The sequence below is a fragment of the Abramis brama genome (genome assembly GCF_963993115.1).
Source record: "Abramis brama genome assembly, chromosome: 15".
Classification (NCBI taxonomy): domain Eukaryota; kingdom Metazoa; phylum Chordata; class Actinopteri; order Cypriniformes; family Leuciscidae; genus Abramis; species Abramis brama.
The window spans coordinates 10,699,078-10,727,064 of record NC_139977.1 but is presented as its reverse complement, the minus strand read 5'-3'; the positions used below and the strand labels follow the sequence as shown (position 1 = coordinate 10,727,064).

General features: G+C 39.1%; 1 protein-coding gene across 11 annotated transcripts in view; it reads right to left on the bottom strand.

Annotated features, from left to right (window-relative positions):
• Positions 1 to 302: 302 nt before the first annotated feature.
• The window catches only part of dbn1 (drebrin 1), an 83,095-nt gene continuing 55,410 nt past the window's right edge, over positions 303 to 27,987 (bottom strand). Inside the window, exons 4-16 of one of the 11 annotated variants that reach the window (XM_084136359.1) lie at positions 27,670 to 27,744; positions 21,152 to 21,298; positions 19,583 to 19,660; positions 17,318 to 17,469; positions 17,173 to 17,230; positions 16,765 to 16,818; positions 14,822 to 14,936; positions 13,436 to 13,540; positions 8,077 to 8,184; positions 5,524 to 5,960; positions 5,224 to 5,329; positions 2,159 to 4,331; positions 303 to 944 (exon numbers count right to left, since the gene is read on the bottom strand). In XM_084136359.1, the coding sequence (XP_083992485.1) occupies positions 4,279 to 4,331; positions 5,224 to 5,329; positions 5,524 to 5,960; positions 8,077 to 8,184; positions 13,436 to 13,540; positions 14,822 to 14,936; positions 16,765 to 16,818; positions 17,173 to 17,230; positions 17,318 to 17,469; positions 19,583 to 19,660; positions 21,152 to 21,298; positions 27,670 to 27,744 (1,488 nt within the window). In that variant the 3' untranslated portion in view covers positions 303 to 944; positions 2,159 to 4,278. Of the gene's footprint in view, positions 962 to 2,158; positions 4,332 to 5,223; positions 5,330 to 5,523; positions 5,961 to 8,076; positions 8,185 to 13,435; positions 13,541 to 14,821; positions 14,937 to 16,764; positions 16,819 to 17,166; positions 17,231 to 17,317; positions 17,470 to 19,582; positions 19,661 to 21,151; positions 21,299 to 27,654; positions 27,745 to 27,987 lie in introns of all 11 variants that reach the window. The other 10 variants (XM_084136353.1, XM_084136356.1, XM_084136357.1 and 7 more) reach the window with 10 other exon arrangements.

Below are 27,987 nucleotides of genomic sequence, written 5' to 3'. Positions count from 1 at the left end.
GTCGTTAGCAACCCTATTAAATTTTTTTTTTACAAAAAATGAATTGGAAAACAGGCATTCTTTTGTAATTTTTATTTATTTTATTATTATTCTTTTGTATAATTAATTGATTAAGGAATACTAAGAAGGTTGATGTCTAACTTTAAAAAATGAATGATGAGGAGGGTAGTGAATGACGTCCCGGGTCACTAAAGACCCAAGGTATGCGTTTAAGGGAGGTACAAAGTCTTAAGTTATAGGACACTGTTTAAACATTTCTGTGTCCAGTTGGTTGCAGACAGAAAAACGTGAAAGTACACAAGTTTTCTGAAGGATTTTAAAGTCTTTTATTAACATACATAAGCACATAGCATGTCACAAAAGATCTTGTGCTTGTTTCAAAAACAGCGTGTGAGAAGCGGACGGGAAATAAAAGGAAGAGATAGAAAAAAATAATTAAAAAAAGAACTTTCAGGAGTCGCTAAGCCTTGCTTCAGGGGCAAAGAAGAAATTACTGTAGTAGAACAGCAGTAGTAATAGTAATAATAGTAGTGGTGGTAGTAGTAGTAGTAGTCTCCTAGTAGTTTGAGGGAGAAAGAGAATAATAATCACTACTAAGGAGGTTGGAGGGTGAACAGGAATACACGGAAGTCGTTTTAAAAGGGGCTAAGTTACTGTTAAAGATGCGGGTTACTTCCTATTAGGTTTCATACTGAGAAACCATGTTTTCTCTCTCACCAAAGAAATGCAAGAAACCCAATCCAAACGTACGCCACCCCACGTTTTTCATGAGTGGTGAATCAATACATGTTAGTTATTGTAGTACATTTTACATGAGAACAAAATTAAAGCTATTTACAGAACAATACTATTGGTTTAGTCTTATTGCTCACCTTTCCACTCAAAAAAAAAGAAAAGATTTGTAATGTAAAGCCAAGATGTTGTGAAATGGCTTTTCAAAATGACTAATGCCTGGCTCACACTACAGGAGTTTTAGGCCGATTTATGCCCGATTTCCCCCTCCAGAGAATCGGAGAAAAAATCTTGTCGAGGACCTTGATCGGTTCCGATGTTCGGCGCAGATTATCTGGTAATGTGAGGCGTTCACAGATCGAATCTTGCACCTCCCGATCTGCTCTTGCACAAATCGGGCTCGCCCCGATCATATCAAACATGTTTGATATTTAAGATTTTAAATCGGGATGAGCAAGTCTGTGATTACGTCAGTGCTGTCAAAAAGACAGCAGGGCTGTCGTGCTGAAGGAATTTCCCTTGAGATCATTTTGAATGACTCAACTTGATATGCGTTTTTATCTCCATTTATTTATTGCTAAATAAATAAGTATTACGCTCTGGTCAGCAGGCACAAAGGCAAGTAACGTTACATGTTCAGTAATGAACCCGAAACTAAAAAGCGCGTTAAAACGAAATGGATTTCAAAATCAATGCACGCGTCACCGGATTTAAAAATGCACATTGTTGCACGCACACATATTATGTCGAAATAACGATAGTAGCCTATATTATGTTAACATTATTAGCCTAATAATAATAAATCTTTAATCAGTATTTAATTGAATGCTGAATGTTGTGCTTTGTCAATTTAATAAAATGAATACTTTAATTGTGACAATTAAAATGATTGAATATTAAATATTAAGTGGCCAATTTTTGTAATAGTATTTATTTGCTATATATCTAGCACCCCCTCAGCACCTGCGTTAAAAAAATATCTGGCACCGCCCCTGGTTATAACGGCCCACGTATTAAAAAAATGGTCGGGTTTAAATCGGGCTCGGGCTCATAATTAGTTATGTTAATGTGTTGTGTCGGGCCGGGCCCGGACACAATGTGCATGGGCTCGGGTAGGGTCGGGCTTGATTTTTTGGGCCCGATCTAAGCTCTTAACTCAAAGTACCGGTAGGTTCAAAGTCTCTGTGCGTGTGTATGTGCGTGCGTGCGTGTGTTTGCTGCGTGAGATCACGTGAGGCGCTTCCCCTGGCACGATAATCTTAATAACATTTTGTAGTGTGTGGTGCACCGCGATTTTCAAACCTTGCAGTGTGAGCATGTTTAAGATTTGGGGGAAGAAAATCTGCAAAGATTCTCCTTAAGTGTGTGCTGCAACCAGATTTCAAAATCGGTTAGGATTTTAAAACTCCTGTAGTGTGAGCCAGGCATAAAAGTATGAGGAAGACAGTGGGTGGTGATAACTTGGCAGTTAAGGATGTGGGCTGGTACAACAAAGATTACAGTTTGAGTCAGTGTTGAGTTAGTGAGATAACCTCTCACCATTCTGCCCTTGAGCAAGGCCATGTGTCCCTGCACTAGTCCTTGTGTAAAAGTCAGTTACAAAATCCAAATTTGATTTGAAGGGTTGTAATAATTTTAGGTTAAAAAAAATGTCTAGACGTCCATAAGGGTAACATCACTCTGAACGAAGTCCTGGATAAAGCATTTTAACAAGCAAAAAAAATAATAATACAAGGGTCATATTAATATTATATTTCAATAATGGGGGTTACCAGGGTTTGAAGTGTGTAATTAATAGGAGTTTCCTTCCCTTGGAGCGTAGAACTAAAAGGTTCCAAATCACATCCACGATAAATTGAGGTCAAGGCCATACTCTACGCAAGTACACAAACACAAATGCTTCGGTTTCATTCGCTAAAATGTGTTAGAAGAATGCAATTCAGCCTCAAGGGGCGCTATAGCCAACATCAGCATAAATCATCCTCTGTAAGACACTGAATCCTGGTAAGCATGTTTACTTGGATAATAGCAATGTGAAGGGAATTATTTTGGCTTCTTAAAGGGATAGTTCACCCAAAAATTTAAATTCTATCATTTACGACAGCTGCATGTCGTAGTTGCATGTATGACTTTATTTCTTCTGTAAAACAAACACAAAAGATAGTAGTATTTACGGACACCCTAAAAGGACATGGTGAAGAAAAAAAAAAATTATTTGGCAATGCTTTCGCGTTCTCTCGCTAATGTTTCCGTTCCCCCAAGAAACTTTGCGTTTTGCGAGCGAACGCAAACATTTTGCAAAGGTTTTGCGAGTGCATTGACTTATTATTTTTCCTCCCATATCATATATTTTGTTTTCACCAACATGTCACCTTAGGGGCTCTGTATATTTTGAAGAATGTTGGTAACCAAACAGCTTGTTCCACTGTTTGGACATAAAACACTAAAATATCTTCTTTAATGCTCCACAAAGGAAAAGTCACACAGATTTGAAGCGACACAAGGTCGAGTTTTTGTCTGAACTATCCTTTTAAGTACTGAGGTCTGTTAACGCCACAGTAAGGCCGCATGCTAACATCTGGGACTGCGAGCTTGCATTGGCGTCGACGCTTGCGTACTTATGTAGAATATCTTTCAGGCCTGAACCTCCCCAATAATAAGGGACTCTCGTCTCACTTTATCTTTAAACTAGATGTACACGCATACAGTTTATGTGCACACACTACCGCATATTTAACTAAAACAATTCCCAAAGGAGTTCACTACAATTGTTATTGCCTAAGTTTCTCAACAAATCAAAGCTCTATTGCAGTTGTTCATAAAAAAACCAAACGTCAGTTTTAGCCATTGTTTATACACATTGTCTCATATGTAGTCAAAATATACATATGTCACCTGGCGCTAAAGTCCTAAAAGGCCGTTACACCGACACGTCATACTCAAAATAATTGGCACAACACAAAATTGTTTCATAATCACATATAAACCCCCTTCATTTTCCGTTTGCTAAATACGACTGACTCAACTGAAGCTAAAATTGAGTTCTGACATGGGGTGAGGGTTCGAGCGTCCCTGACCGATTGAGTCATCAAAGCAAAGACCCCTGTGGGCATAACACTCAAACACATGTGATTCAACTAAGCAACTAGGATTGTGGGGAACTTGATTGAAGCGCTGAGCAGACCTAAGCTCGGCGTTGATTAAGGAGATAGAAACTAAAACGGAATCTAATCTGCTACTACACACACCTGTTAGGCACAGGGATCCATACAACACAGGTGATCGCTAGAGACGCACTGTGCTATACTCTGCATAGCAAAAAGAAAAAAAAAAGAGATCGAAATAAATAATAAACACACTCTCACACACATACACGAACCGAAAGCGCTCATACCCACTGGCATCTTTAACAATAACCCGAGTCCTTTTCTTCTGTGGCTAACATTGTTGTTGTTTTTTTCTCTAAAACATTTTGATGCAAGACTTCAGTAACTGTTGTAAAATCAGTTTTCGCCGAGGCGTCGCCTCGGTTTCCCTCGGTCGCTCCTAATCATCATCTTCCATCACGGGGTCTGTATCCCAGCACGTAATGTCGATTTCTGCAGAAGACAATAAGACAAACACCTTATATTAGGATTTTTTTGTTTAATGGTGGGATGTACCGTAACGACAGATAATTAAGAAATTAGTGTTGCTGTAACACTGTGAACAGCCTGAGAACACATGCAAAATTGACAGTTTTTCTCTTTTGGAAAATGGACCAAAAATATTAATGTCCCCTCATTTACTAAGGGGTGTAGACAAACCAGGCCTTTTATAGTTAACTAAAACCATAAAAAAACTTTTGTTTAAAATAAAATGAAGTTTAAATTAAACATATATATATATATATATAAACACACACACACACACACACACACATACACACACACACACACACATATATATATACACACCGTTATGGTGCCGTGTCAATGTAATTTTTACATGCAGTGCTGCATTTTTGTTGTTACTTAAAATAAACAGTAACTGAAATAAAATATTTTAATAAACTTGTTTCAGCTACTTTCTCATTTTCATTTACAGTAGTTTAATACTACAATAAATAAAACAAACTGAAATAAAAAAATAAAAACGATATAGAGACATTTTTTTTTTTTAAATGACGAAAACACAACATTGTAAAATAATGAAAACAGAAAATATAAAACAATAATAGGGACTCAAGGGATAATAAAATAACACTGATACAAACATTTGTCCAAGAAATCTCTTTAAAATGATAACTGTCCTTCCCATTAACTGTAAATACCATTTACATTTGATTATCAATAGAATGTAAATGTGAACTAAAGGTTATTGGCTACTTAAAAAAAAAGAAGAATGAGCCCTTCATTATGTCCCACCCAAACTTCCTGTTTCCCATCAAAACAGAAACAAGAATTGCGTTCATCAAACCATTTGATGTGCTTCAATCTGCGGCGATCTCACCTGGTGGTTTGTTATAAAAAACTGGTGTTGGGTTGACTTTTGCAGTGCAGTCTTCTGACTGGGCGAAATCCTCCTCCTGTGATTGGCTGAAGTAGCCTTCACTCGCCTGCATAAATGCAAACATATGATGGCTATATGTAAACATATAAAGCTCCATGCAAGCATAGTGTCCTGAATATGTGTCTTTGGCATTAAGATAATGTCAAATATAGAAAGTATATGCTGCCACCTAGTGGCAAAATAAATATCATGCATAAGGAAATGAAACATATAGGAGACTGATAGGCTGTTTTAACAGACCTGGGTCCCTTCTTTAAGCAGCGAGTCTCCATTGGTCAGCAGCAGCTGTCCGTCATCCAGGTCCTGGCTGTCGGAGCCAGACGCGTGCTGGAGGGCCTGCTGGTAACTCAGGGTCATCTGGTGGGGTCCCGACACGTCCACCAGGCTGGAGGGCTCGTCTTCGGGGCCGGTGCAGTAGGGGGTGTCGGGCACCTCATCGAAGCTCATGAGCGGCTGCGGGAGAGCAGGGGAGGAGCCGGGGCGATGGGGCTCCGGGGTGTCCTCCATCAGGTCCATGATGTGGGCGGGGGTCTGGGAGGGGGCCGAGGCTGGCGCTGGGCTGCTATCCCACATGTCTAGCAGAGTGTCATCTGTGCTGCGGGGCTGGGGGGAGACACTCGGAGAGGTCTTGCTGAAGCCGGATTCCTGCACTGGAGTTTGCTTGGGAGTGTCAAAGGCTTGAGGGAGGGAAAAGGACATTTAGGAAACACTCATGAACATATAGAACTATATTACCACTGTCGCCTCTGGCTTGCTTTGTTGGGAACACTTAATATCTGACTGTACTGACGCTGTAGTATGAGAACCGAACTGAGCTGGACGATGACACTTTTTTACTGCTTTATATATGAAATTAACTAATTTAATAATTGATGATCTTTACAACAGGACTGAATCAACACTGAATTGACTAACAGCCTGAAATGCATAGTTTTCCTGTTATCACTGTAAAGCAGCAATCTGTACTGTATAAAGTGCTATATAAATAAAGGTGACTTGACTATTATGTTCATGTTAAAAACAATTTATTTGGAAAGAACTGCAATAACACTTTCTATGAAACCTACAATGCATTACACCAGGGGCCTACCAGGGGCCTAACATTTCAGAGAGAAAAAAAAGTGTAAAACATTTACAGAATTTCAATTTTTACTGTTGCAGTTTGCCTTCTAAAGAAAATGTATTATTTTAATCTACTTTACAGATAATATCGTAATAACGTCTTTTGAAAATCTAATTATGACATTTTAATAATGTCAAATCTGGTTAAAATTCACCGAAAGTCGGTCCTTATATGTAAAAATTTAATATTTGAGGTATATTTGGGGTTTCTTGGCATCAGAGAGTTGGGTAATCTAATCTAAAAAAATATTTCATGTGATAAAGTATTTGAAATCAATCTGTCAATATTGGGTTAAGCCAACAAAAGTCATTTTTAAGGGTCAAATCAGATATTCAGGTAACAACTGCCCATTTGGCACCCTTTTACAGGTTTTCATAACCCCACATATTATTTAATTAACTATGCAGTTCTAATATACAATTGCCTATTTACACTTATTTATGGTTATGGTACCTAAAAAAGTAGGTAACACTTTATTTTAGAGTCAATGTTACATGCAGTTACTATAAATTGTGAACAATGCAACTAACCCTAAACTAAACCAAACCAAACCCTAATCCTAACCCTATAGTAAGTACATGTAGTTACTTAATATTACTCAGTACTTAAATGTATAATTACACTGTAACAAAGACACCTTAAAATAAAGTGTAACCAAAAAGTTTTCTTCCTGATCTGATTATGAGCAGTAAATTGCGCCCCAGTGAAGTGCTTTTCTTGAGCATACTCAGTGCAGTCAGCGTGGACACGCAAGAGCTGAGAAAGTCAGTCAGCTGTGAAGGCAAACACAACCTGGACAAACAAAAGAGCCCCAGGCTGCATCACAGGGGCCGGTTTGCATGCGCTAGATAATTCTGTGGGAGCAATAACAGCCTCCCATCTGTCTAACTTCTTGAGCTGATGAGATTCAACATTTTACATCCCAAACAGTCTTTGCTGACTTATTAACTAGTTTTCTGGAGGACATGGTGGGAGATTCTTTTTTGGGATCTGAACTTTTATCACTTAAAATAGCACTGCTGCTTTATATATTAAAGGTCTGTTGATCATTTTCTTTCTGTCTCCAAAAGGCTCAACTTCAGTGGTGTACTGACGTGCCATAAACCCACATGTAAAATACAACAAAAGGATAAAAAAGATGATACTAAGGGCCAGATTTACTAAACAGGGTAAATAAGCATTAGTGCAATTAAAAAAAAAAAAAAGGGAGATGGGAGTGGAAAGTTCTGCATGTGATCTACTGAAGAAGTGCACATAAAAAAACACAGACGCAGCCGGATCATTTCCATAATGACCGACGCAATCTACAAAGAGAAGCGCAAATTAGCGTCTGGTTTAAGACATGCTTTTTTTGGGGTGGTAAATAATGGTGCAAATACCAGTAAATTGACAAGTGCAAACTTTAGTAAATCACCTTGTATGATTCATTTAAATACCCATAAATGTTGCGTCTGAAAGGGAAACTCCTACAAATGCATATGCTAATAAGGTCAGCCGCAAAAAAAAAAAAAAAAAAAAACTGTCCACAGCAAATTTTTAACTGCGTGTCTTTAGTAAATCCTGACAGTAGTTTTTTTATCGCCAAAAGAGGGTTTGCACTGGAGCAAGCTGTTAGTAAATCTGGCCCTATATGAATATCAAAAAGAGATCCCTTGTTTTTAAGGCCTTACCAAACTCCTTTCGAAAGAAGTCATCTTTTTCCTCCTGAATGGCGATTTTAGGGATGGGAGAGCATCCAGTGGTCATGCTGCGCTCGAGGATTCCTTCGGTAGAGTCATCTGAGACATCAAAAAGAAGGTAAATGTTTGATGATCTCAAGCAACACATGCCAGACAAAATATCAATCACAACACAGATGACAAAATTTACAAACAGTCTGAAAGGATTGCTATCAATGCCAAACAACAGCAAGCAGTGTTTTGTCTGTCAAAAAGTGAATCGTCCACAGCGTTCTCATCAAAGACTGTGACATTAAAACACAGACATGCCGCTGTGACCATGAAGACACAACACAGTGTGCAGCACAGAAAATGAGTTCACAAATATACAAATGCATGTTGTTTTCTGAACATGCACTCAAGAATGATGTTTTATTAAAAAAATGTCTTATACTCAAAACAGCTAAAGCAAGCTGACAGGTTAAAAAATATTTTTTTTTATAAGTGACAGGTAGTCAATATAAGACAAGATTTTAAAATTACAATGTAATAATGCAGAACAGATCTAGAATCTATTTGACTTGTTCATGCAATTTTTAGGAAATATCTAAATAATGATAACAACCCACTGGAAAGAACAATCACAGATGAGTTCTCTTTAAAATCTCAATTCTTTCTCCTGGACAGTAATGATATTTAATCGACAACAAATTAATTTTTTTTTAGAATCTCCCCAGACAGCAACATAGTGTCGGCCCAGATCCGGCCCACATTTGGTACACTTTGAATCCACATGTACCAGATGTGGCCCAGATCTGGGCTGACACTATGTTGCTGTCTGGGTCAAATATAGTCAAAGATATACAGTAAAATATCACAAATTGTGCTCAGGGTTGCAGAGATTTCAAACAGTAATCAAATTTATTCAAGAACAATCGTCTCATTTATTTCTGTTTTATAAATTTAAGACAAAATTACTTTTGAAAAAACATTCTGAAAAGTCATGTCTCCTGAGCTCTGAAAGAGCAACCTCTGAACTATGAACCCAGCTAACAAAAATATGTTCTAAGAACATAAAAAAATAATAATAATATTGTTATGTAAAAGTTAAGGAAACCTTCCATTTGCTCATTTTGCAAACATTATGTTAATTTTCAATGTTCTTTTATACAATCTAAAACAAGTATTAGCATTTAAAAAATGTTCGATGAACATCCAACTAAACTGTTTCAGGAAAAAAAAAAATCCATGAACAACATATAAACAATGTTTTTGTGCTAACGTTTTGAGAACAATCTTAAAGACCAGATAACTGAATGAACATTATATTAATGTTACTAGAAAGAATGTTTGTTCATATCTTTGAGCGAACCTTGTCAGAACGTTCTGAGATCATTCCCTGATAGTTGGGAAATGTTTCATATGGAAGTCACCAATTTGAAATGAACACTGAACAAAAACACTGAGAAGCAAATTTTGGTGATTAATACAGCTTAGTGAAGACCTCACACGACACATAACAAACACAACTCGTGAAACCACAATGACCATTGTAAAAACTGCTTGCACATGCCAAGTGACACAATTCAAATTCACCCATTTCTGTAAGAGAAATCCACAGTATCACTCTACATAAACTCTAGATATTGGGTCTTAGTACAGACCCAGTGTTTAGTCCTCACGGGCGCCATTTGTCCTTGTGTTGCTATTTAACTTTATACTTGAACACACCACAAGGTCGGCTCCACAACAGTACAGTCACACAAGGTCCACGGAGCGCAAGCCCAAGGGCTCGGAGACCACAATCACATGCGGTGCAGCGTGGCGTACACTCACAGGTCAACAGGACGAAAGGAAGCGCAGGCAGGGCCACCGGTTATCCGTCAGAAAGAGCATGGGAGGAGAGGAAGGGGGACATGAGGGGAGTAACATTGGTGAGATTCAACCAGATCTCCCTAACCAAAAGAATCAGTTTGTCTCAGTCCTCCGAACGTCCATGGCATAGCTTCAAAATAACACATGCTAAATGTTTCCTGTGCAAAATACAAAGTCAAAGGACAACAAGTATAGAACACATATACTGACTATGGATCCAGAGAAGATGGCAATATGGATCAAATAGACGTCTTAAGAACGAAATGGATCGTGACACTGAGAAGGCCGTAGTGCCGTTAGCTAGTACAGCAGGTTACTTGAGATGGGACATACAGGACGGGAGATGGTTACTTTACAGATTTGAGGACCTGACTGTTGTGGGTCTGTCATCATCAGGACGCCATTATGTTAGTCGCATTTATTAAGAGCAGTTTACTCATCTACTTAATATGAAATGATAACATTTCGCTCTGTTCTGTGTGACTTAATCTGTGTGAATAATATTAAACAAGACTACACTTTAGGACCTTAAAATTAATCAAATTTCTGTAATCGTTTAACCATTATTTATCATGTAATATGTGACCATGGACCACAAAACCAGTCACATGGGTCAATTTTATGATATTGAGATTTATACATAGTCTGAATGCTGAATAAATAAGCTTTCCATTGATGTATGGTTTGTTAGGATAGGACAATATTTGGTGGAGATACAACTATTTGAAAATCTGGAATCTGAGGGTGCAAAAAAATCGAAACATTGAGAAAATCTCCTTTAAAGTTGTTCATTTATGTTGGCGATTGTGCTGCATTCACTCACAAAAATAAATGTTTTATATATTTACGGTAGGAAATGTACAAAATATCTTCATGGAACATGATCTTTATTTAATTTCCTAAAGATTTTTGGCATAAAAGAAAAATCGATCATTTTGACCCATACAATGTATTGTTGGCTATTGCCACAGATATACCCGTGCGACTTGTGACTGGTTTTGTGATCCAGGGTCACATATTTGTTTTGTTAGTTGTTGGATACAAACGTTTTTTTCTTAGATAAGTCCAATGCTTTGACTGACAATAGAACCATAAAATACACCAAAAATGCGACATAAATTCACAAAAGTAATCAATTTTATTTCTGTGCTGTAATCCAATCTTCAGAATCCATACGATTGCGAGGAACAGACCCAAATTCAAGCCTTGATTCAGCGATATTAATCTCCATTCTCAGCAGCGATCATAAAAGTCAAATCCAAGCAGCTCGTTATAAATTATAAATCAAGAAGCTTTATGACATGTTTTATGGCAGTGATATCAAACGCTCACTGGCTCTTGCTGCTTCATCACAGATCGCAACATGCCCTGTTTCAGGTGATGTGTGTTTGACGGAGTGGATCGGGATAAGATTTTCAGATATTAGCAACTTAAATTCTGCACTGTACCTCACACAAAACTATTGTATCTCGCCGGAGAGGACTTCGACTGCAACACATCATCATTTGGACTACTTCTGCAGCATCTATCCAAACGTACAAAAATGTACAAAAATACCAACATATTAACGCATTAAAAGCCCTTGCACACTTAATCCGAAATTCGCATCCGAAATTTTCGCACGTTAAAAAATGAATTAGAACTCATGCTTGAAACTTTCGCATCCGTAGCAAGCATTTTGAATGTTTTTTTGACAATTCAGAGCCACTGAATCACGAATACGAAAAAATGCATTCGAAAATTTCGGACTCAATGTGCAAGGACCTTAAGCCTCGATTGGCTCGCTTTGGACCAAAGTGTTCGGCAGGCCAAACAACCCCTGGCTGTTGGCCCCAAGGAGGCCCAGATGAGGCCCGATCAAGCCTTGGGAGTCTGAGTCCTGCGCGGATGGGTGCCCGAGGGTATCTGACGGATGAACCGCTAATATTTGATGTAATGGGTGGAGTAATATTTACGTTGTCATCTGTACCCACTGATAGGCAGCTGATTTCAAATGGTCCCGAGCTTATTTCACGAGTTCACACTTACAAATACAGTACTGTGCAAAAGTCTTAGGCATAATCAATATATGGTGTAACAACCCTTTGTGTTTAAAACGGCTTTTGTCCAGGTACACTTGCGCATAGTTTTTCAGGTAGCTTTGCAGGAAGGTTTCTTCAAGCATCTCAGAGACGTTCCCGCAGTTCTTCTGGATTTAGTCTGTCTCAGTTTTTTCTGTTTCTTCATGTAATCACAGACGGACTCGATGATGGTGAGATCAGATCATACCGGCTGTTGTCAGACTCCTTGTGCATACACAAATTTCACTGGATTATTACAATTAATGGCAAAAAGAATGTTTGGAAATGTAAACTGATATTTCCTACTGACACACTACAGCAAAATATATAAATAACTGACTTAAAACCATTTTTTTTGGGGGGGGGGGGGGGGGGGGGGGGGGGGTATTAACATGCCTAAGACTTTTGCACAGTACTGTAAGTCAGATTTAATAAATGGTATGCGTATTTGGCATGCTGTCCAAGGAGAGCGCTCCGAGCTCGGTATTTGGCCCGAAACCAGAGTACTCCCCCCGTATTCCTGACTGTGGAAGGAAGAAGCCAAGAGTGTGGAGTCGGGGTGGTGGAGGGATGCTGAAAACTGTCGAGGAATGTAGATGAGTCAACTGTGTATATATATAGGCTTCCTCTCATGCTGATAGAACAGACGTGCCAATTGCGATTGACGAGTTGATTGGATCGATTATTTTAACGTGCTCCTCCCGAACTTTGTTAATAAAACATTAAAATCATGATAAAATAATTTGTGTTCACGCTCTGTAGTCTGAAGACCACCAAAGGTTTCTAATTACAATGCGATTTGCAGTATATGGCTCATATTTGGCTATTTGTTCATTTAATATTAAACCTCTAAGCGTCTGTATAACCTATTGTGTGATGTATGCACATTTGTTCAAAATAGCCTGAATGGGCAGATTGTTCACTTGATGTAGGCAAAAGTTTTGTATTGTTTACACGACGGATGCACGTTCTCATTTTTTTTCTTTTAATTATTACCATGTTGGGCTGCGTGTAAATTTTTCTTAAATGCATCAACTCAAACTGCCTAATGTTGGTTTGACTGTTTGTGTTACATGAGAATTTTTTATTTTTTTTTGTCATTGTATGGAAAAGAGCAGCTTGGACATTCTGCATAATATCTCATTCGTGTTCCACAGAAGAAACTAAGTCATAAGGGTTTGAAGCATCATGAGGGTGAGTAAATAGTGACAGACTTTAATTTTGGGGCGAACTATCCCTTTAATACTAGCACATACTAACCCTGGAAGACCTAGTGCGTCCCAGTGCAGTGCAGCTACAGTGAATGTGCTTAGTGTTGCTGAGGAAGCCAAAAGAAAAACGGTAATTCAGTAAGAAGAGTGGCTACAGGCTAGACTGGTGACTTGGTGATCCTACGCTGATGCAGTGGCCCTCAGCAAGATCTGTCCAGTACCTACCAGGTGGACCTGGCTGCCGCCGCTTATGGGGCGGAGTGCGAGAAGGGGGCGGGCTGCAATCGGATGGACTGTGCTGCTGCCTCAAGAATGGACTGTCCAAGCGGCCTGGTAAACGGGAGACGGGACCATCGTGTGGGACACATGGACACCCACACACACACACAAAGAGCGACGTACACAGGTGTGACAGAAGAAGACCAAACCGGATAGACATGAGGAAATAAATCCAGGGATAGAGAGGGGAGGAAATTTGTGTAAAAGTGAAAGATCAGAGAGACAGAGAAGCACGAGTTCAAAACAGAAGTGATGACGGATGTGCACCAGTTGGGTAGAGGGTAAATAAGATCCAGGATCGTCAGAAGGACAGATGGAATGGACGGATGGTTAAAAAGGAAATGTCAACAACCAAAAGGATGGAGTGAGCAGAAAAGAAAAAAAAAGAAATTACCAAGAAATAGAGAGAAAGAAAGTAAGGTAGAAGGAGAGAGGTAAGAAAACAGCTGTTAGTGTGATGGTCTCACACACTTCAACATCAGATGGTAGTGAGGAGTTTGACATTCACTCCAACACTGAAAAGTCTATGATCTTAAATAAACAATGAAATGAGACAATCACCCAGTAAATAATATTGCATTGTTCAGCAGGATCATACAGTCTTTTGGAAAATGGCACTAATAAAGCATTTTGACAGTAAATTAATCTTTGCTTTAGCATCCCTGTTGAAAAAACCTTCTGCCTTAAACTAGGTTAAGGTGGTTTGCTGGTTTAAGATGGTTTCTCTAAAATAGCATTGATTCACTCAGCCTCCAAAAGGCACAATTGAAGCTATTGTGATAAAGTTAAAAGTAAGTTGCAGTACGAAGCAAAACAACAATTTGGACCAAAAAAGTATTTTCTCAACTAAAAACAACATCAACCAGCAAACTCCATGACTTAGCAAAGCACAATCAACAACGAAATATTGGGTATTTGTACTGATCAAAATGACCAGAATGTTTTAGCACATATATGCTGCCACTTCCTTTGATATTTTGTTCTATAATCCAAAGACATTCTCACATTTATAACTGTGGTTTACAATAACTTGTAGCCAGCCAGCATATATGAAGTTTAAATCCGTCTCTCTTTAACCTCTGTTCTCTATATAAACATATCAATATCTATCTGTCTATATAATTTAACTATATGAATAATCTGTCTATGACCCTCAGAAATCGGTCATGGTGATTCAGAGCAGAGATTTCAGACAGATGGTCTCTCCTGAGTTGTGTTGTTCAATTCTTGTTAAATGACAGATTGAGAGACAAGTGAAGAGCAAGTAGCAGGACAAACAGAGGATCAGTAGCATCTCCTCCTCCTCTTCTCCACCTTTCACTATGATCTTACCGGTCCTGTGCGTGGTGACTGGTGAGATGTCCACACTGTTGGCTATGGCTCTCTCTCTCTGCTTGAAGTATTCCCGTGGGTTATCAGGCCTCTGGGCAATGATGGCTGCTGCCTCCTATAAACATATTTAATATTTAATACATAATGCTATCGGTCAAATTATGATATTTTTTTTTAAATGTAATTTATTCCTGTAATGCAAAGCTGAATTTTCAGCATCATTACTCCAGTCTTTAGTGTCACATGATCCTAATAACATGATTAATAATTGAGCACCAATAATAGGCCTAAATGAGCACCATAACAGCATATTAGAATGATTTCTGAAGGATCATGTGACACTGAAGACTGGAGTAATGATGCTGAAAAATCAAGAAATCAAAATTCCCTTGAGCTTTTAACATATCATCATACTCATCATTCTATAAGAATATCCTGTAAGTTTCAGAACTGAAAACTTCCTTGTTACTCCAAAAACAGCTTTTATTGTAACCAAGACCATATAACAACTCGTTGTGGAATGAGCCAATCTAAGACAGGTAAAAGACAGACTCTGCAGAAGAAGATCAATGCCTATAATAACATTACCTTCCAAAGGATCCTAATGCTAGGAATGTGGTTATTTATTTTCAACAATGTGAATGTCTCAGTTGAGCATTATTTATTTGTATTCGGTACATTTCACTGTGGATTCTTTGGTAAATCAGTCGCAATTTCGGCGCAGGCTTTGCAAACAGACTTTTACGATATGGACTCGACAGTATTGCCACAACATGTAAGTAAATGTGTTAATTCTAATGCCTGATCTGTGACCAGTGATTTCTGATATGAAATGATTCATGTAGGTACTTGTCAGATATTCTTTGTCTATGCGTCAGTAAATCAAACCAGTGACTAAATGGTCAACTTCACATTGTTTCTCTTAGTAGGGATGAAAATAATCTGTTATTTAAACTGTGATTAAATTATATATAGAAAACCATCAAATTACACTCCCTTCACAATTGCTGGAGTTGTCAATCAAACAGTGTATGTTTTTCAGTGACTGAGTCCTGGACTCTCACCAAAACTCTTTTATTTACATTGTGTTTGCATTGTTAGTTATGATGAAAGCATTTGTTAGTGTGCAGAAATCAAGTTGCAATGATGAGATCACTGCATCCATGCACTCAACATGTCTGTGATCGGCTACAATGCTCATCACTGCAACCTTTCATGCCACGATCTAAATATAATTTTATAGATCTAAATATAATGCTATAGATCTAAATATAATGCTATAATCAACACTTTTCATGATTAGATAACTTTGAGAGCTGTAATAGTAAAAACGTAGTAAATGTTTTCGAGAGAGTTCCACATGTAATACTAGCTATTTCTTATGCAAAGCTGTCAGCCAATCACAGCAGTGGGCGTTTACACTGAAGTATCTCAGCAGACACGCCCCTTAAAACAGAGCGTTCAAATCAGAGGCTAAAATCAGGGTAGGAAATGGGATTTTATTTCTAAATTATGACAAGTTTTGATGTAAAAATCACACTAACATTATAAGTGCACCTCAGTAAACATTATAAAATAATAAAACAATGCAGGTCATAACCGTAGTCATGTCATTGACCTGTAGTCATGACATTGACCGGTAGTGTATTAAATGTAATAATAACATGCTGCGCAGGTAAGAAAGTTTTGCATTAGGATTTTTTGGCCCCTTCTCATCATGAAGATCCTATCGACTGCACACACACAGAAACACACTTGTCTTTAAATAGCCCGAGGAATCCCACTGACCCACATGTAAATCCCAGCAGAATATCTGTCATCATAACACATAAAACAAATCTGCTCCACATTTCAGCTTGGTAGGGTCTGCTCTCCTTTTTAATACACTTATCTGAGAAATGAAGCGATGTTAGTGTGGCTCTAACAGATTCGTTTCAACCCACCTCAACCTCTGATTCCTTTTTCTCCAGGTTTGGGTCTTCACAGCTGGGCTCTGTCTGTAAAGAGAATCAGTGCACGTTTATTTCCAGCAGGGGGCAGCAAAAAGTTTTTTATAACAGTTAACTGTGGGTTCCTCCACATACCGATGTTTGTAACTTATTTACTTTACAAATGACTGGTGCAATAAATCTGAACAGATTTTGTGTAAATACTTCTGAAGCCTGTGTACTGCCCTTGGCCACTCAGCAGTCACATATGTCCACTTATTACAGGCACAATATTACTGAAGAAACATGGGTCATAGGTCTTACCACCCATAGGTTATCATGCATTCGTTGCATTTTTCAGGCCAGAACATCTTTTAAGACACAAATCCTGGTTTACTGTATGCAAAGCACACGCACTCTTACAATCAAGGGTTGATTCCTTGACCTCTCTTTGGCCTCTTCGTCCTCCAGCATCTTCTTCCTGTGACCGCGCATATAAACACAGATAGCATCATAATAATGTCTGGCTGAGGGTCATGGGTATTGGCGACTGTGGCGTCATTCCTACCTGTGTTCCTCGATCTGCTGCTCCCTCTCGCGGTACCGCTTCTCTCGATCCTCTTGCTCTTTTCTCTCCAGCTCCATCCTCTCTGCTTCAAAGCGCTGCCGTTCCTCCGCAATCTTCCTTCTCTCTTCCTCCTTTCTCAGCTCCTCTTCCCGCTTTAAACAGACACACGTCAGAAAAATATCAGTGAAATGTATTTAAATAAGATAGATAGATCTAAACATTGTACAACACATTACTGAACAGTAAATCAATGTTTTGGGCCTCCATTTTTTCCATTGTAATTAGTAGTTATATACACATACATATATATATATATATATATATATATATATATATATATATATAAAACAAAGAAGTCTGAAAGAAGTCTTTCAGTTCTTTACATAAATGTTTCAAATTTTGATGTTCTGATATACTGTGTATATACGTGTATATAAACAGTGAGGAAAATAAGTATTTGAACAGTTCTCCCACTTGGAAATCATGGAGGGGTCTGAAATTGTCATCGTAGGTGCATGTCCACTGTGAGAGACATAATCTAAAAAAAAAAATCCAGAAATCACAATATATGATTTTTTAACTATTTATTTGTATGATACAGCTGCAAATAAGTATTTGAACACCTGTCTATCAGCTAGAATTCTGACCCTCAAAGACCTGTTAGTCTGCCTTTAAAATGTCCACCTCCACTCCATTTATTATCCTAAATTAGATGCACCTGTTTGAGGTCGTTATCTGCATAAAGACACCTGTCCACCCTATACAATCAGTAAGAATCCAACTACTAACATGGCCAAGACCAAAGAGCTGTCCAAAGACACTAGAGACAAAATTGTACACCTCCACAAGGCTGGAAAGGGCTACGGGGAAATTGCCAAGCAGCTTGGTGAAAAAAGGTCCACTGTTGGAGCAATCATTAGAAAATGGAAGAAGCTAAACATGACTGTCAATCTCCCTCGGACTGGGGCTCCATGCAAGATCTCACCTCGTGGGGTCTCAATGATCCTAAGAAAGGTGAAAAATCAGCCCAGAACTACACGAGAGGAGCTGGTCAATGACCTGAAAAGAGCTGGGACCACCGTTTCCAAGGTTACTGTTGGTAATACACTAAGACGTCATGGTTTGAAATCATGCATGGCACGGAAGGTTCCCCTGCTTAAACCAGCACATGTCAAGGCCCGTCTTAAGTTTGCCAATGACCATTTGGGTGATCCAGAGGAGTCATGGGAGAAAGTCATGTGGTCAGATGAGACCAAAATAGAACTTTTTGGTCATAATTCCACTAAACGTGTTTGGAGGAAGAAGAATGATGAGTACCATCCCAAGAACACCATCCCTACTGTGAAGCATGGGGGTGGTAGCATCATGCTTTGGGGGTGTTTTTCTGCACATGGGACAGGGCGACTGCACTGTATTAAGGAGAGGATGACCGGGGCCATGTATTGCGAGATTTTGGGGAACAACCTCCTTCCCTCAGTTAGAGCATTGAAGATGGGTCGAGGCTGGGTCTTCCAACATGACAATGACCCGAAGCACACAGCCAGGATAACCAAGGAGTGGCTCTGTAAGAAGCATATCAAGGTTCTGGCGTGGCCTAGCCAGTCTCCAGACCTAAAGCCAATAGAGAATCTTTGGAGGGAGCTCAAACTCCGTGTTTCTCAGCGACAGCCCAGAAACCTGACTGATCTAGAGAAGATCTGTGTGGAGGAGTGGGCCAAAATCCCTCCTGCAGTGTGTGCAAACCTGGTGAAAAACTACAGGAAACGTTTGACCTCTGTAATTGCAAACAAAGGCTACTGTACCAAATATTAACATTGATTTTCTCAGGTGTTCAAATACTTATTTGCAGCTGTATCATACAAATAAATAGTTAAAAAATCATACATTGTGATTTCTGGATTTTTTTTTTTAGATTATGTCTCTCACAGTGGACATGCACCTACGATGACAATTTCAGACCCCTCCATGATTTCTAAGTGGGAGAACTTGCAAAATAGCAGGGTGTTCAAATACTTATTTTCCTCACTGTATATATATATATATATATATATATATATATATATATATATATATATAAAATTACAGTATATTTATATCTGAAATATAATCTGACAGGAGCACTTCCTCATTAATGTTAAAACAAAGAGGCTAGTCAGAAGAAGCGTCACATTTTGCTTACACTGGTTACAGTGGTTCACACTGCCATCCTCAGAGTCTCAGATCAAGCATCTTAGCAGCAGAAACACAAAAGTATAACATTTCTACCTTGGCTTGTTCCCAGAACTCCTCTCGATTGATTTTCTTCATCTCGATCTCTGCATTTGTTTTCTGGTAGGTGGTGCCCTGCGGTCAGGAGGAAAGGGGAAGTGTGAGTACTGGCCATTTTAATTGGACAGCCAGCTAAGGACAAAGATGTTGATCCAAGGGAGGCACTGTGGGGACAGTTTGTTTCTTCTCCAAACATAAAGTCAGCTAGAGAGCACATATGTTGGGTTTTCATGTTTTATGGGGATATTCCACAAACTATATATTCTATCCTCTAACCCTAAACCTACCCATCACAGAAAACTTTCTACAGATTTAGATTTTCAAAAAAACAATTTCCAAAAAATGTCCAACAAATTCTGGCATTACTATCCTTGTGGAGACTGTTTGAAAGATGTACAAACTGGCTTTGTGATTAGATTATAACAACATCACTTGGTTCTTGAATTTTATTGGTTGAAACGCTATTGGTTAATACCAAATTTTAGGGGATACAATAAAGCATACAAGTTGCATATGTTATACGTTTCTGAAAGAATTAAAATTTAAAAGAACTGTTTTCTATTTGAATATATTTTAAAATGTAATTTATTCCTGTGATCAAAGCTGAATTTTCAGCATCATTACTCCAGTCTTCAGTGTCACATGATCCTTCAGAAATCATTCTAATTTGATGATTTACTGCTCAATTGCCACCAATTAGTGCTTAGTTATTAATAAAAGTTCTTATTTTCAATGTTGAAAGCAGTTTTTGCTGCTTAATATTTTTGTGGAAACCATGATCATTTTTATTCCGAATCCTTTGATGAAGAGAAAGTTCAATGAACAGCATTTATTTGAAATAGAAAGCTTTTATAGCATTATAAATGTCTTTAATTTTATGATCAATTTAATGCATCCCTACTGAACAAATGTATTAACTTACTTACCCCAAACTTTTGAATGGTAGTGTATCACGGTTTCCACAAAAATATGAAACAGCACAACTGTTTTCAACACTGATAATAATAAGAAATGTTTCGGCATATTAGAATGATTTCTGAAGGTTACATTTTAAATTATATTCAAATCACAATACTTAAATTACATTAAACTGACTTAAAATTAAATGAATCTTGTATAACTTTAAAAAAAGTTACTTTGATGAGTTAAAGCAATGTAAAAACATTATTGTAGAACTTATTGATCATATAATTTACAGTGCAGTTCTTTCATATTGTAATAATATTTCACAATATTACTTAACGTGAGAATAAGAGACTCCTTAAAAAACATTAAATTGTAATTATTACAAACTTTTGACGTAGTGTGTACTTGGCAGAGACTGTCATTCAGATAAGTGAGCAAAACAGCAGGAAGGATCTAGGTTATTTTAAAGTCTGTTTCGTATGGTACATAAGCAATCATTGTTTCAGTTCCTCTGAATCAACAATGTGGCTCTAAGAGCGCTTTCCTCTAAAAACAGCAACAAGGCTGTGCCCTTGTGTCAGACATCACACTATTAGAGAGCCATTCACAGACAACTTGATTCGACCCCTTTCCAGTGTGCATGCAAACAAAATCACGCACAACGTTCTCTGCGTTCTCCTCGTCTTTCATTCGCAGGCGGCTCAGCACTGGGCTGGCCACTGGAGCCGTCCCATTGGTCAGCCTCTGTCCGATGGCTGAGGGGTCGATGTCGTCTATGGTGCTAGCGTTCACGACGACGTCAACACCCTGAAGAAAGAGAAGAAATTCATCAGTAGTACTGCTGCACACACACACACACACACACACACACACACACGTCACCTGGCAACCAGCATCAACCGCGCATTTAAATGACGAGAACTCTTTTAACTGTCACAAGAGAGTCAGACAAAAGAAGAAAGTCACAAAAGCATCAGGCTGCATTGACCGACTCTACTTGACAGGTTTCCTAAAGACATTTTGTGATTCTACCTTGTCATGTGACTTTGTATGAGACTCTTGTGAGGGAAATATACAGTCCAGTAGTAAAAGTCTGATCAGTGTTGGTAAGTTTGATTCATTTCTGTGAATCAGTTCAAACTGTCTATTTAATGGGATTGGTTCACAAGTCTTCTTCAGTGACTCGTTTGTGCCACCGTTAAAAAGAAGGGGTTTTGGAGACTGGAAGTCTGATAAATTTCCACAAACCAGTAAAAAAATGATAATAGTTGTCCATTTAAGAGAATTTTTGATGTTCAGTGGCATTTTCTATTCAAATACACACATATATTGAAAATAAGGCTATAAAATATCAAGATATAATTTTTCTAGCTAATGCCGTGCCATAATTTCAATTGGTGCAACTGCAACAAAATTTACACTACTGTTCAAAAGTTTGGGGTTAGTGAGATTTGTAATGTTTTTGATTTGTAATGTAGTCTCACCAAGACTGTATTTATCTGATCAAAATACACTTAAATCAATAATATTGTGAAATATTATTACAATTTAAAATATTTTTTTTATTATTATTTTATATTATTATAAAACATGGACTTGGAATTCCACTGGAATTGGAATTGGAATGGAATTTGTTTCAGGAGACATTACTGTAGTCTTCAGTGTTACACGATCCTTCAGAAATCATTAAAGTATGCTGATTTTCTGCTCAAGAAACATTTATTAATATTATCAATTTTGAAAAAAAGTTGTGCTGTTTCAAATACTGTTGTGAAATTGTGAATTTTAGCATTCTTCAATAAATAGTATAGTATTTATTTGAAATGTCTTTACTGTCACTTTTGATCAATTTAATGCATCCTTGATAAATAAAAGTATTACCTTCTTTAAAACTTAAAAAAAAAAAAATCATACTAACCCCAAACTTTTGAACAGTGGTGTACATTATTAACTCATCAATAGCATAATCAATGAAAGAATTAGTCCAAAGTGAATAACTGCAGTTAATAACATATGAAGGAATAACTATGAATGAGTATGAATGATTCATTCGCATGCAATTAGGCTTTTCATGCAAGACAAAACAAGTCTTCAATGTGCTTGTGCGAGCATCACAGAATATAGAGATCTTCCTCTAACTAAGCTTTTGTAAGAATATCAAACAAACCGACTAGTTCGTGTGTATTTTTCTGACATATCTACATGAATTCTGCCATTAATGTTTTCAGTAGCTCAAAAAGAGCAACCGGTGAGTTGACTGGCACTTTAGATCAATTCATTCCTGATAACACCGTCTCTCTTTCAACCCAAAAGCACAATCTCTGCGACGGCCTTGGTTGTCTCGCTGATGTTTTATAGTGGAGTTTCTCTACCTCAATACCTCTATTCTCCCTCTCTCCCTTTCTCACCCACGCACCCACGTTGAAGAGATTGAGAGGCTTGAAAAGCAGAGCGGCCCCCCATTCAGATGCCTCACACCGGCAGACACCTCCAACACAATAGCCATGAAGAGGAGCGATTTAGTCATCTAAAAACATCTTCTGCTGCACAATACCAGCAGTTAGGTGCATACACTCAGAAGCACACACACATCCAACAAACCCAACAGGACTCTGTGGCCCACCCACATGACTAGATTTACTCTTATCTGCTGGAGCACAGGACTGAATTACAGCAGAACTAAAGAGGCATGCTTTTAAACAAAGCCATAGAGAAAGCCTAAACAACAACAGAGGTGGTATTGAAAAGCACTAAAAAACATATTAGTAAAAAATTCATGCATTATGAGTCAATGTTTGAAATGAACACTTCTGATGAACTTCTGAAAACACCAATTATGTTTCAATGTGTGAATCTCACGAAAACATGACCAAGTCTCATTTAACAAAACAAAACTAATTTAAAAGATATTTTATGCATATACTGCAAATAAATGTACCGTTTTCTAATTAAAAGTCGTTTCAGTGAAAAAAAGTGAAATTTTGTGTTTCTGTGCATATACTGTAAATATAAATATACACCACAATAAAATGGGCGCTCACTCTTCCTCGATGCCCTCAAGCAGTTGTCTTGCTATCCCACCAAGTTCCATGCTACGGGAAGAAGCAGTCTCCTGAGGGATTATGCCCAGTAAGTATTTAACACCTGTGGTGTTTCGGGGAACAGCAATCTCCAGTAGGGTTTCAGCCAATCTCCACCCAGCAATGCTGCCGGAGTGTTGTGGACACACGTAAGGTTGTTACAGCAGTTTGCCCAGACTGTCCCATCAGACCCATAGTGTCAGGGTTTTCCTCTGACAGTCCTGTCTTTGTTCAATGTGTCTTTGTTTGTGTAGTGCTTGAGCACATGGCTCTGTCTTTGTTTGTGTTGGCCATGTGCTCCTCTGTTCCTGCATCTTTGTTACCAATTTCCACGCCGCCTTGTTTGGTTGTTGATGAGTCCTCGTTAGTCTGAGTGTGCTCCCCTGTTCTTTGTCGAAGTGTGTACACCTGTTCCTCATGTTCTCAGCTCCCTTTATAATGTGTTCTCTTTCCCTCTTGTTTTGCCAGTTCGTTGTGTGTGTGCCTACTTGTGCCACAGTGTACTTTTGTGTGCTGCCTTGTGCATCGCTTTTCATTGTTCAAGTTGAAGATAGTGCCTGGATACCTTGTCTTGTGTCTGTTGTGTATCCTGTTTGTTCCAGCCCTGCAAGCTGAGCTTCTCTAGCTGCTTCCTCTCTCTGTCAAGCAGCAAGACCAGTGCAGTGATTGATCATGCCCTGTGAGTCTATCTACAGTACGTGTGCTGTATGATCCTGTCTGGCTCTCGCTGCATCCATTGGCCTTGTGCTGCACATCAACCACAGCACACCAGCCTGCTCACCTGGGGCTGGTCTCAGCGGCCACCCTCTCAGCTTGCCTGTCACTTACTGTTTGGACTGTTATCACCTCCTCACCCACCATCTCTCGTCTTGTCAATAAAACCCTTGTCATTCTGCACTTGAGTCCTCTCTCATAGATCCGTGGCACATAGTTGCAAAATTTGGCTGTTCCCTGCCAGTAAGCTGTTCAGGGAGCTGAATGGAGCAATTATCTCTTATCCATTATGGCTTTCAGTGGACTGAGGGCAAGTTCCCTCGGAGGTAAATGTGTCACACCCAAGCGTGCCGCACAAGCCCTGAAAAGTGAAGCCAAAACGTCTCGATCGCCCCCCGGTGACTGGTCCTAGAATAGGTCATAAGCCCCGCCTCCCCGTGTTATTCAACGGGACGTGAGACCAACTAAACAATTAAATTACACTTCAAATATCTTTTTTCCAAAGGTGGTTTCTTTCATTTGCTGTCGTTTTTATCACGCTGATGTAAGTTCAAGTGTCTGTTTCAAAAATAAGTTGTTTTTTAGTTAGTTACGTGATGCGGTGGTGTAACGTCATGATTGACAACTGTGATTGACAGGTTCTCTGAGCGAAGTAGTCACTGAAGCACCAACGGACATTTTTTCGGGATCTTCGGAGGACTGAGGAGATTGTATTTACTTTATTTTAACAAGCCTCTTGTCATACTGCAATCAATTTTTAAAAAAGTGTGCATAATCCACTCTCCCTGAGTGCATTCGGCGAGAGTGAGGGCGGAGCGTTGATTTCGCGGCTTTACTTCCTGCTCACTACTGCGCAGGTCTGGTCCCAAGATCGCTACTGCGCAGACTCAAGTTCCAATATGTCAACGCCATATCAGGACACTGGCGGCTTCAGTTCTCATCAATGGAAGAGAGCGAAGGGGCGTTGTCCATCTTTTTTTACAGTCTATGGTCACACCACAGTATTGGGTGCTCACTCTTCCCTCAAGAACCTGTTTCACTAAGCAGTGTTTTGGGAAGCAGCCGTTTCTAGCGGGATCCCACCTGAACTCTGATCAGAAATTCTGCCAGAGTGTGGCACCCGCCTCGCTCTTCAGAGGGCATCATGACATTTAAGGTTGTTCATGGGCATCCGTGTACTGAATTGCATTGACTGCATTCACTTTCCTGTGGTCCTGAAAAGTTTATCAGAAGCTCAATTTGAACCCTTAGAGTCAGCCACAGAGTAGGCTCTGACTTTTTTTAAGTGGCTTTTCAATTAAATTACTAAATTATTTCTTTAAATTATTTCTTTAACCTCCTCCTGCTTGGATTTTGCACCCCAGACCTGATTACATTCAAAACATGCTTGGTCAGTCCTTGAAGGGGGCTGACCGTATTCATTGTGAGCATTTCTCCATAAGGCTTACCGCTCCTTCCTGGCTCTCTTCTCGAGGGATGGGAGTCAGGCTTCTGGTTCAGGTTCTGTGCCTGTTGAGGCAGCACGGCGGCTTAAATCATGGGGTTTGCAGGTGGACTTGGAGGATCTTAAGACAGGTGTCCCTCTTTCTCTTGCTATATCCACTGACTCAGAGCATCCTTTGAGAATCCAGCGAATTCTTCTGATCCTAATGAGGAACCAATGCTGTCCGCATCTGGCTCAGACGAGTTAGAGATAGTCACGCTTACGCGACTGCACATCTGGTCATACTTCATGCCTTCTTCCGCTGCATGAATCACTGGAGCAAGAAAGGCTTCACCTATTCACACTCTTAGGATTTACGTGTGCCGCTCAGGCCAGTGGCATTTATGCACTTAAATGCTGGTCTACCTAGAGGTCGCAGCACCTGTGTTCACATAGCAACGCCTTTCGCATTGAATAACCGATGCAATTTCTCTGGCCTATGAGGCGTGTGGAATGGCTTCACTCTAGGTGTCAGAGCTCCCTCCACCCAGGTATGAAGCATCTTACAAAGCACTATCCAAAATCCCTAAGAGTGTCCCCTCCCAGGGGGAATCTGGGCATACCTCGATATTGTGTACCAGATTTTCTTTGGGGCTCTCAGGGGGTGTCTCTACTTATCCTGCCACCCCTGGTGATTCGGGAGGTGGAGGTGTCCGACGGGCCATTTGCCTCATCTTCGCTCACGAGGGAATCTTCCCTTCAGTTACTTCGGGTGGTCCTTCCAGTTCGCTGCTTCAGGGCCTTGAACAAACCGATACTGTCGTAAAAATTATTCCTCTGTCAGACTTTGCGGCAGCTTGGCAACTTTTGCTTTGATGGGCAGGCATCTTTCCTCAGTGGGCTAGCGTCGCTGTTGACATTCCCACAGCGGCAATGACATGGCGCAGCGTTGAGTTACATTCAAAAGGGAATGTCTCTGATGATGTATGTAACCCGGTTCTCTGAGAAGGGAATGAGACACTGCGTTGCCACACTTCGGGCATGCCTTTGTGGCTTCCTTCAGACAATCAAAATCTGGAGATTCTGTGACATAGGTGCCCTTTTATGGTCATGCTTACGTGCTTTGCTACTGTACGTAACTTGACATCACCTTAGCCAATCAAGACTGGTGTATTTACACATGTTTCAGACACCAGTCACGCAGAAGCGCTCCCATAGTGTCAACTCTATTACTCAGCATTTCATTCCCTTCTCAGGGAGCAAGGTAACATATTAACCTGAGGCGATTTATTAAATTAAAATTATTTTAAAGACAATTTGCCAAATTTCCTCACCAATTCTCTTTGTTGTGAATTAAGTTTTTTGTTTTTTTATTTAATCTTCATTATTCTCAATGATGATTCCCATTTGATTCTCATTACTGTAACTAAGTAATGAAGATCATATTGTCTGGACACAATCTGCATATGTAAAGGCAGGGCACGTCAAATGAACTTCAATGAAATGTAAATACCTTGTAAATGTTATGACTTTAATTTAAATATTTTTTTGCATAATGATAATAAGAACTAGCTTTTGTAAACATTAAGGAAATGGGAATTGAAGGGGAACATGGTTAATCACCAAAATAATGTCACATTATGATCTTTTATTTTTTCATGCAAAATATACCGTAATTTCTTATTTCTTTTATTTGATTTTGTGGTGAACTAGACCTGCTTTGTTAGCTTCACCCCGACACTAACAAAGAAAATTATTTTGGATGAATCACATTTCCTTCATTCCAGACAGTTTTCTCAGGAAAGTCAGAAAAGATGAACCTAACAGCTAACACTCCTCGCATGCTCAGAGGATAGATGATGTCAAAATGAGTGACAATGGGTTCATATGTCATTGAAATGGGTCATTACCTAATTTAAAAGGGAAGTAAAAGATGTTTGTTTTACCTTGGGGAGACCCACCTGGAAATACTCGGCTATGGTGGCTACATGGCTGGCACAGGCACACTTCCTGGCATCGGGCACATCTTCACCAACCTGAACACACATTGTCAAGTCTGTGTTTATTCAGAGAATTCAACTGCAGTGTGAATAAAAAAATAAAATAAAAAAAAGTCTAGCAAACTGCAGAGTACTGCCAATATATAATTGTCTCAGATTGCTCCCCTAGGTAGTTACAACCTCCCACTGCATTCAGAAAACCAAAAATAATAACATATAATAACATCCTTTAACCTTAAATTGAGGTGAATATTGTGTTCCACTGCAACCATTAGGTGC